General features: G+C 33.6%; 1 protein-coding gene across 1 annotated transcript in view; it reads right to left on the bottom strand.

Annotated features, from left to right (window-relative positions):
* Positions 1 to 4,583: 4,583 nt before the first annotated feature.
* LOC117107265 (TBC1 domain family member 15-like) overlaps positions 4,584 to 11,921 on the bottom strand; it is a 25,072-nt gene continuing 17,734 nt past the window's right edge. The window contains exons 15-16 of the mRNA XM_033248891.1: positions 8,396 to 8,668; positions 4,584 to 8,201 (exon numbers count right to left, since the gene is read on the bottom strand). Coding sequence (XP_033104782.1) covers positions 8,414 to 8,668 — 255 coding nt within the window. The 3' untranslated portion in view covers positions 4,584 to 8,201; positions 8,396 to 8,413. The remainder of the gene's footprint in view (positions 8,202 to 8,395; positions 8,669 to 11,921) is intronic.

Genomic DNA, 11,921 nt, shown 5'->3' on the forward strand with positions numbered 1-11,921 from the left:
AATTTAATCACGTAGCATAGGCCTATGCCTATACAAATTGTATTGTTTGTATATTACAGGATCTGCGATGCGCTCCTTCTACGACATAATTGAACACCTTCTTGCGACAATTATAAGACAAATACAAATCCGAGAAAATGAAGCAAAAATAAGGGGATACAGGCGGAACTTGTCAATGATAAGGGATATATGAAAATATTACCACGCCTAATACTCTATAGACCTACACTTACTACAGTATCATCGTCTAATAAAAGAGTGTTGACATTTTGTAGGCCTATTATCATGTGAAGATTTTGCCTGAGTAGACGAAAGCGTGATATAGACTGTCCGATATTTATCGACGATCATACACTCATTTTGGGGTAATCTGAGCTGGCTTAATTATCATCAACACGATAAACAACATGTCTAATATTATGTCAAAAACACTCAAAAGCTAACGAACATGTACAAAAATCATAAATTTCCGTGTACTTCAGTATAGTCAGGCAGATCCCTGTCTCCCAGATCTTTTTCCCACCAAACTCTCCTGCACTACCGTTTTGTTCTGGGTTTGTTCAGATAAGTGTCATGGATGGGAAGATGTTGACTCCCTTCCTCCAGGAACCCTCTACCACCACAGGCTAAACAAAACCAAATGGGGTTTAAAAAAAATACAGGCATTAATTCATTTATTAAATACTGCAATTCTCAACCCTTTGGAACCTGTCTCACCACCATACACATTCAAAGATTTTCTTAACTGATTTTGTCAGTTCTCTAATGGCTTTAGATAGAACGCCCTTCTTCAATATTCATCACCCAACGTTCGATCGTGTTATTTAAATGGTTACTAGGAACAGCTATAGTCTTAAATAGTAATGGTATCCAATTCAGTCTGAATCCAGGTGACTAACAATATACGATAGTGGTTGTAAAAAGCATCTCAACAGGAAAGGAAGTAATTAATTTAAGTTTTCACAATAATCAATACAAATGACTTATACACATGTATAGGGCGTATTCCGTGTTACATAATTTGGACAGGGTGGTGATGTTGCTGCCAGAACCGTTCAGTAGACCGTTCAGTACACAAGACCCAAACAATGAAAACGTGTAGTCGAATTAACGAAATATATCGAGGTGTTATATTGTTCGTGAATTATAGCCCTAAAGCAGTATATTATTAGAAGATTATAAATCAAAATTTAATCTAAAAATATTATGCAAACCGCTTTATTAATATAGTATATATAAATATATTTGTACATAATAATTACAATATAGTAACCGAGAGCATGACACATGATTGAATTAATAATAATAATAATAATAATAATAATAATGATAATAATAATGATAATAATAATAATAATAATAATAATAATAATAATAATGTTAATAATAATAATAATGTTAATAATAATAATTAATAATAATAATAATAATAAATAATAATAATAATAATTCAGTAACAGCTCGGTTTGCGCATAAGGACAGTGCCTCTCACTTCATGTGGCACCGTCATTGGATCAAACCAGGTCAATCACGAGTTTGCACTTTAAACTCTGGATGGAGAGAGAAAATTGGGATAAAATATCTGAAAGCAAGACAAAAGGCCATTGTCGCATGGTCTTTCAACCCCGCGCATTTTATCATTTTAATTTAGAGAGCGCAAGATAGGGCTGCCCTTGGCATCCAGGGTAGCATTTTAAAATATTAATATAATGTCAACGGATAGTCCGTTTGTTTAACTGAGTGTATCGAACGATATTAATTTTGAGAAATATATATTGGCAAATTTACCCGGCCGCTAATGAACTCTTCGTTGTAGTGGGCCAAATGTAGAAGGAATGAAGTAATAACGGACGAAGCATCTCTTGGAAACACTACCTCTGCGTGGCATATATTATGAGGTGAAACAGTACCGGTACTAGTAGGCCTACAGACTTAAACCACCCGGCACGGCATTCAGTTTTTAAGTCACCCTCACGGTATGCAAGCAGTCCTATGAACTGCGCTGATCTTGTTTTGAACAGTCCTGAGCCCACACCCACCTTAGTCCCAACATGGTTGGGGCTGAGGTGTTTTTTTAGGAAATGGTACCTCTCATGATCATCGAGAGGACACTCTTATAGTAAAATTCATCATCATATCGCCATTAGTCTAAATGAATCTCCAACGTATTCCTCACGCTCTTTTTTCATAAAATTTTAATAACACTTGTTTCATGGCATCATAACATCATATTTACAAGATTGTACAACAGTCGTAACTTGTAAGTAATAATGAATTTAACGGCACAGCACTGCTGCATAATGCTTTTTCCTTAATATCTGGATCATTGATACAGTTAATTTCATCACAGGTCTCCCTATTATTGCTGAGCTGAGTCCTAATTATATTTTCGTAGATAGTTGCCATCAAAAGTTTGATGATCGGAAATCTTTCCCCTTTTTTGTTTGTACTAAGTACTATACTGTCAAGGCCAATGAGTTTTCCTGCCAGGGGATAATAAAGTGTATTGTATTGTATATATTGCATTGCAATTGTATAAATATAGATTCATGTAAATACTAATAATTCCTTTGACGTAAGTGCAGGAACACATTATAACCATGGATTCTCGCTCAAACACATGCATGTCTAACATTTTTTCGGTCACGCAATACAAACGTGGTTAAAAATGTAAATCATCATAATATTTAGCCTATTTAACCTGTTATTTTCCTGTCACATTGCTACACAATCGATTATTATGGATCACATTATCGCTTCATGTACATACATTTGCGATTTTCACTACGCCGATCCAAGAATGTAACACGAGTTGTAATAAACGGCAAATTAATGTTCTTTTTTATTACTCGTAAATCATACGGTATTGATCGAGAATTGTCAACACACCGGATGTTTGTTTATGAACAGTAAGAGAAAATATTATTTACTGACATGTGTCAGCCTGGGTTTGTCCTTTTGTATACAATGCAACAATTATTATTTGTCTGTGTAACAAACTTAGTTCATTATTGAGGCGAATAGGCACTTGTAAGTTGTAACCATCTCATGATTGCACCCAAGCCAGGCACCCAAGGCATATCAAGATATAATTGTGTATTATTTATTTGTTGTGTCAGTCAGGTTGTCTGCTACAAAACAGTGATTATTGGCTATAGAACTGGGCTCATCCGGTTTCTTGATGGGATATATAATTCTGCATCAGTAAAACAAGAAACAAAATTAGCTGTAGGGATATCACATATTTTACACCCGTTATTGCTTATAGCAACGAAATATGCAAGCGATCATGTTGTCGGTATTGGCGCTGCACTGCCAGAGGTCCCCAAGAGCATAGGCAACATCTTCAATTAAATATTTGTAACTAGATGAAAAAGAAGGATTTATTTAATTTTTTTCTTCTTAAGTCGTTTCCTTTTTTGACGCTGAAAGGCTTCAATGCTGATCCAACGAAAGTTTAACTAGATGAAGCCTGAAAGACCAGAGGTTAAGTTTACGATGGCGCCGTAAGACACGAGTGAAGATAGGTTGTTTACATTTAATTTAGATTTTATGCCTACTAGTAATAATGTCATTGAGAATGCCAGACACTGAAAATTATTTTACATGATTTCATTACAAGGCCCAACGCTTGTATCCCGGCATTCTCCTACCAATCTTTCTACAAGTTTGATTTTTTTGATTGCTTCATGATTCATTGCGTGACTTGGCTGTCTGGCGCATTATCCTTTTCTGGTGGTGGATAAAAGATATTTTCGCCCGCGGGGTGAGGGTAGGACGTGTTAGGTATTTTCCACGAATCGGTAGACATCTTGAAGTGATGACAAACATTGCGAATCAGCGGTGCGTAACCAACAGAAATAAGATAAGCTCTTGGGCTGATTTTCTGACATCATGTTATTTAAAAAATCATAACTCCATAACAGGGCGTCGTATAAAAAAAAAAAAAAAATCCAGCAAAATGTTCTTAAAAGACTAGTCTACACCACAATATGACCTCTGAAATCAAGATGGAAGAAGAAAAGCCTATCTAAGTAGTGTATTAAAATAGGCCTATGCATTACAGTGCAGTAGCATAGTACTACTTTCGTGTTTTCACTGTTTCAGGTACCGATAATATACATATTTCTCTTATTATGAAGTACAATTTATGTTTTATAAAGAAGTATAGTACAGTAAATCATGTTTTTAATACAGTAAATCATGTTTTTAACACAGGAAACTCTCATATGGTAACTAAAACAATGCTAGTCCAGAGTATTTCTAGTACTACTGCACTGTAATGCATAGAGTATTTATTGTATTGTATATCATGGATAAGGTAGTGTTGAATTTTAAACCTGTAGAATATACCTGTATCTGTTAGGGTCAATCTGTGATAACAAAAACATTTGGAATGTTAAGTGTGTAGGCCCTAACACTGATTTCACAGGTACAGTACTTAACGAATATGTATGGTGCAAACATACCCATGTGTTACAATAATGGTATGTCTTTGTAACACACACATTTGAAATATGTAAATATGAAATGAATCGACACATTTGCCATAAAACAAGTGACAAACAAAATGACAAATAAAATAAGCAAAAGCAAATAAATTATTTTTTTTATTGGTATATACTGTATTAAATTTTTAAATGAAATTGTACAAAGGTTAGACTAGAGAATGTAAGATTATGGTTAAACGCATGTCAACATAAATATAATTCATAAATGTCCATGTTTGTTTTCTTAAATACAAGAGGAGGTTGAAATCAATGAGGAACCAGGTTCCTGTACAAATGTTGGCAGCCACAAACACCAAACAGAAAAGAAAAATAACAATGTCTATAGCCACACCACATAGTAGTTGATTTTTGTATAGTATGTTATGTTATTTATTTGTTCAATTATATTAAACGTTTTCGTAATTGTTTAACCACGCGACTTTCATGCAAGACATGATAGTACAGTACAGCCTACGTGTAAAGGTATTTTTTTATAAATTCAGTTGTAAATTACTGCTTTATAAATGAAATGCAGAGTTTTTTAGATAAAGTGTTCAATAAATTAGTATTAATCACTTAAGTGCTGACTGTTTTCTCTGATTGATTATTCTACAGACTAATATAACAGAGTGACTTATTATCTATTACCAAAATAAAGTCGGATAAATAACTGTGATGATAAATGCTATTGAAAATAACAATGCATTTTGTTAACTCACTTCCAAAGCATCTATGCATGGGCGTACTTAAATGTATGCTTTTTTTTCACCAAAGAATTCATTAGCTTTCCATATGATGAGAGTAACATCTTAATGTGGTATAAATCATTTTAAGACCTAAGAGAAGTTATCAAATGACGTCATTAATATGCGTGGAATATAAACTGACTGTGACCAAGATATGCCAATGACAGTAATGTATGGATCTACGTAATTACATTTTTTTTACAACAGCAAAATTACCTCCTTGGTTAAAAAACATGGAGGTATACCTCCATGATTAAAATAACATCTTAATGTACTATAAATCCTGGTTTGAAGATAACTCGACTGCGACCAAAAAGGATGATAATTAATATATCGAACTTTCATAAATATTAATATATACTTAAAGAGTAGTAAATCTGAAATCTAACCTTTACCATCTTGACAGGCTATAGTGTTCATAAAATTAAAGTAGTGAATATCTAGCCAGAATAACAGCAATATATGTTTACCTACAAATTTACAAAGCAATTTTGTGATTATTAGTGAGAGCACACTGAAGTCAAGAAAAGGTATATTTGAATTATAGACAGTAAAATATACACTTTGTAAAATCAGATCACTGTAACACAATGGTATCCACCTATATTTAGAAACCTAGAGTAGCGTTTAGGTTGTTACCACGAAAAAGAGACAATGGTTGCCATAAACATTAATACAAATTTAAAAAGGGAGAAAAATTAAAATAATTGCATCTTAAGACTGAACTGACTTGAAGATTTACGTTACAGATAAAATCCAGAATGCATAACATTTGATCAATATAACACAATGGTAACAACCTACATTTAGCTTCTCTTTCCTCGTACCTTGAGTAGGTTTTACAGAATAACAACTTTGTCGCAATCAATAAAAGACAATGATTGTGATATCAAATAACCATAAACACTAATACAGATTTAAAGAGTAAGAAAGTGGAATTAATAGAACCAAAAGGAGGCTAAAGATACTGATGCTTTACTACATAAAATTAAATATAAAACAATGGCAACTACTGTACCTTATATTTCCCTGTTCCTAGAATAGTGTATTATTTGAATGTAGTTAAATAACTTGGTGCTTGTCTTCCAATCCTGTTGCAGGATTTTTCTCACAAATAAAAATAACTCGACTCCCTAAGCCTCACATTGAGATTTAGTTTGTGTGAAGCATAATGTGTGGGCATTTGTCTTGTGAAAGGGATTGTAGGACAGTGATATATTCGCTATTTAGCAATCCTTGGTGCATGTGTGTGGGCTCTAATTAAAATAAACAAATTGAATAGGTGTGTATGTATGTGTCATCATGCATATGTACAAATATCATATTAACGTAATATTATTTCTTGTGAATTAATGCCAAAGATGACTCATGATTCAGATATTGAAATTAAAATGCTTTTAAACCCGAAGCACATTGTCTTTAAGCTAAATGCACACTGCACGGCATCGGCAGCCAACACGATTACCAGAGGCCAGGCACACACCCTGCATTGTACAATGGTCGTAACACGATACCATATGCTGATTCTTGATGGCAGACTGAGGCGATCAGCGCAGTATGTCACGGAACAATGATGCAAAGCACAATGATTCATTTACAGTCACAACCCACTCATAAAAGTGAATGGGCACTACATTGGGAAAACGCTCACATATAGCATGGTCGGCCATCGGCTGGACAATACAGTGTGCGCTAAGCTTAACCAACAGTAATAGGGGTTTTACAGTATAAACCTAGAGCACAATATATGATATATAATAAAAATAACTTGATTTTAAAGCTAAATAGAAAATACATTACTGTTTATTGCATATTATATATCATTAAAAAGTATTTACATAATATTGAAATTAAATTAAATTATGGAAGTCAATAACATAATTTAGGAACAAAAAGCTGAAATTTGTCAGCTCTCACAATACACAATTACTTGCTTACTTTACTTAAGCTTTGTCTAGTGATGTTGCTAGGTTTGCATAGTGTATACAATACACAATTGCTATATAAATTTGTTTGAATTGAAACAATAAAAAGTCAAAACACAGATTTATTAAAATATATCAAAATCAAACGAATATTTTGATAGCTCCTGCTATCTTTATCAATGCTAAAGTGACTTTAACATTGATAAAGATAGCAGGAGCTATTGAAATATCCATTTGATTTTGCTATATTAGTGTTCTGCAATTTAACCTTCAATGATTGTACATCATTTTTTCATTGCTTTTACATTATACATAGATTACATTATATATATATATATATATATATATATATATATATATATATATATATATATGAAGTTTAAAGGTGGGTAGGGTCTAATAATATCTATAATTTACAATCAACAATACTAACTCACCATGTGATAATACAATTCTAGGGGCAATATAACAAGGCAGAAAAAAACCTCCTATGTGTTGTCCAAGTCGGACCAACTAAACCCAAAATCTTGAAAATGTAGGGTTTGGCATTTTTTTTTTTTTTTGGCAAAAATATATCTTTTGAAATGTCACTTAGCTTAGGAAACATAGCACATTTTCTTTTAGCCTACTGTTCAAAGGTGCAATGTTAACAATATAAATTTTAAAATTCTAATAGCAATCTTTATTTTACTAGATTATAGTGCATTAGGCAAAATAGCATAGGTTTCAACATATTTACAAGATGGCTGAGAGTCAAGAGTTTATTCATTAATTATGTTATATTAGGAGGCTAAATTTCTCTTCCTTTTGGTCATCATATTTCATGTCACATGCTATCAACAGTTCTTTATTGTATGCTAATTTCAAGTGATGCTCATTGGCTTAAAAACCTATAGCTGGGAATTACCAACTTAATCAGATGATAACATTAATGTTTCCATCACGACCATAATAATTTATTAATATTGTTACTGGATTAACATAACACCCCTATGAGGGATAATGGAACAGTTTAATTAATACCTTCAAAGTGCAGTATCCTGAAAAAAAAAAAAAATTATTCATTAAAAACAATACCAAACAGGAAAAATTTAAACATTAATATCAACCAAAATGTTTAATATTAATCTTAAACCTTATAAAAAAACATTAGATCTATTTTTGTAAAGAAAAAAGATAAAAAACTTAGACATTGCTGCAATTCTATTCTACCGTTAGTAGAGGTTAGACTTACCCTAAAAGAAGTTTAGACTTAAGGATTTGGTGATTCTGTTGTCGTCGTCGTTGATTGAGGTCCTGTTTTACCATTGACATCATCTGACACCACATCATCGAGGATCTCAATGCTACTGCTGTCAGAATCTCGTAGGCTGGTATCAGGAATAACCTCAATGATCTCTTTGATGGCAAGAGGAAGATTCTCACACTCACGCAGCTGCAGGTAAATGCCCTCAGCTTTCTTGAGCGTGTCCTCCATGTCAATCTTTAATGAGAGTCCATTAATGTGCTAAAATGGGGAAAAAAATTATTATTTTAATAATGATGATGAAAATAATAATAAGGCCATGGATATTATTCCAACAACCTTATGTAAATATGAAGTATTAATTGGTGTAGCTGGCTTGACCCTTAACCTTAAACTTCAGTCTTGCTATCTTAATACACTACAGCATGTCAGAAGAATTTCATGAATACAGGTAATAAGCAATTAGTAGAGCTCCGCATAGTACACTATAGGAAAGGCCCGAAGGAAATTTTTGAATTATTAAGTATAATAATTTTCCGTTTAGTGTACGATGCATGCTCTACTAATTGCTTTATAAGTCAATCGCCGTCTTTTAATTTTAGTTTTTTATAACCAACTGTTGTAGCAGCTATTGGTTGCTATAGTGATATGATCAGTATACGTGTGCGTATTTACATTTAGCTGTGCGTATGCTGATTTTTGCTCCTGCATGCAGTACGCGTTTAACTCATCTAACATCAGCAGTACAGTACAGATACGATGAATAGGCCTAACTATTGTGTTAGAAAGAACTTGTTTGTAATGCTATATTGATAGACTTTCGTCAAAGAAATAAACATTTCAGCATTCGAGAGGGACAGTGACTGACGTCCTTTTTGGTCGGTGCATGCAGACAGGTAAAATCGTGCGATGATTTCATAACTAGGCCAGGCTACGGCCTAAGCCTAGTAATAGTAGGAGGAGGCCCCGGCGGCCTGCCTGGCCGTAGGCCTACATCTAAATGTGTTCCTTGAGTCTTTAAAATAAGTCTAGAATATTTCTATTAAATGTTCAGTTTGTTGTGTTTATGAGGGTCCATTGATTCAATGAATTCCTTAATTGTTGATACTTAATATTGAATTTGAAGCAATTTTCTTCGGGTTCTAATTAAGCTTGTTTTACGAAAGCAATTTTCAATTACAATTCAATTTTTATCACGGTGCGCGATGTATTCGAGGTGGTGACGAAAAAATGAGGAATTTTTTTTTGCACACGAACCTTAAAAAAATTAAGCCGAGTGTCCAATAATAAAAAATTATTGGACGCTGGGGAATAGGCAAATAACATTGGGAGTTACAGTGATGACGTCACGATTGACTTATAATAAATATTATCACACAGTTGTACTGTAAAACTATAGCTACAGCATCAAATAACCAGAGCCTTGCAGGCGTCAACGTTCCTATGCATGATACAGGACTTAAAAAGTATATAGGCCCTATATATATACATACACACATATATATATATATATATATATATATATATACTGAAGAGGACCTGAACACGCGAACTTACTACTGCAATGAAGCAACTAAATGTTGTATCAATGAAAGCAATTTTAAATATGGGAAGATTTAAAAACTCATAAAATGGTATTATTTGGAAGATTACCCTTGCATTTGGCTCCATTTATCCAGCTAGACACAGTATACAGGACCACAAAAAATTAGGAATTCCGACCATGAAACAGGGAGTCGTCTTATACGCCAGACATAAAAAAATCAACCAAAAATCTTCTAAAACTTGGGGGTCGTCTTATACACGGGTCACCTTATAGGACCTACGCGGTATTATTACGGAACCCCTGCAGAAGTTTGGGTTCCCGTCACATTTTAAACGGTTGTGTTATAACAATAAACTCGCAAGACTGCTTGCGACTACTAGATTCTACAAGTGCGTGGTTGGCTGGGTTGTTTTGGCCGGAAAAGAGTAATTTTCTCTGTGAATTGATTCTCGAACGAGATAAAGAAAGCTCTCTAATGACTCAAGCTACTGTATACCATTTTAATATTTTTAATAAAACCAATTTCTTCTAATTTTAAATACGTTTTCCCCTGATTTTGTGATAATTCGTTATCACGCAAGTGATAAAAAATGACACATTTATGATCTCGCATGTGTTTCTGCAAAATGCGTTTCATCCAATATCACTTTGAAGTGATGCGTGACGGTTGGTAACTATGGCATAGATAACTGCCGGGCCCTAGTTAAGGTAAAAATGCCCCTGATCGGACATAGAGACAGAGCCTCTAGTGCGGTCTACTCAGGCGAAACTCTGAATGCTTATACATTCAGAGGTTTTTTAAAACAGATACGGGACAGCATTAACGCTCAGAAATATCTAAACAATATTTTGTTTAAAAAAATTGAAGAATATTGAGAACAAACTATTCATGAATCTATGATATATTATAATATTGACAACATCAATAGAACACATAGGTGGAATTGTGTCCAACCAGGCATGAAAACGTACTGAATACTCAGTACATGTGAAAACACTTGCAAAAATAGTACTCGCTACTTATAACTTTGGCTCGAATTCAATCCTGACTACCAGGTGCAAGCTCGGTGGTCTAAAGGCATGATGCCAGGCTAGTGATCTGGAGAACGTGGGTTCGAGACCCACTGGAGAACTTGCAAATATTTTTTGCAAGTGTTTTCACACGCACTGAGTATTCAGTACATTTTCACGACAGGTTGGCAAAATTACACATATAGGCCCCCCTAATTGATTCTCCTAACGCAAATCCAGGTACCAGTATTGTTTATTCCATCACGATAATAACAATTACCATTCAATAATAGAACAGTCATCAACCTACTTGCAGTAAAGTGAACCTAAAATGTATTCATGAAGTTATGATGATCTGAAGTGTTTAAAAACGTACACAATTCTAGTTGAACCAACTTTAAAATACCACAAATACAAATGTGCGTGACGATTTTATTGCTTTAGAAATGTGATTTCAAAAAGTGTATTAGTGAATCACGCACTGAGTATTCAATACATTTTCAAGACAGTTTGGGCAAAATACATACAGTATAGGCCCCTAATTGATTCTCCTGACGCAAATCCAGGTATTGTCTATTCCATCACGATGATAACAATTACCATTCAATAATAGAACAGTCATCGACCTACTTGCAGTGAATTGAATCTAAAATGTATTCATGAAGTTATGATGATCTGAAGTGTTTGAAAACGTACACAATAATAGTTGAACCAACTTAAAAATACCACATACACAAATGTGCGTGACGATAATTGTATTGCTTTAGAAATGTGATTTCAAAAAGTATATTAGTCCATCGTGTACGTAAGGGCTTGTATTGTTGTTTTTTTTTACTTGCAGCGTTTGGGAAATAGGTAATAGGTAAATTGTAATGAATATAATCAATAACTATAGCCTCTAAAACCTAATATTATTGAAGGGTCCTTTTAAAGTTTGAATAGGATTTTTTAAAGTTA

Source organism: Anneissia japonica, unplaced genomic scaffold (genome assembly GCF_011630105.1).
Source record: "Anneissia japonica isolate Jap-2015-1 unplaced genomic scaffold, ASM1163010v1 scaffold211_len1577895_cov191, whole genome shotgun sequence".
NCBI lineage: Eukaryota > Metazoa > Echinodermata > Crinoidea > Comatulida > Comatulidae > Anneissia > Anneissia japonica.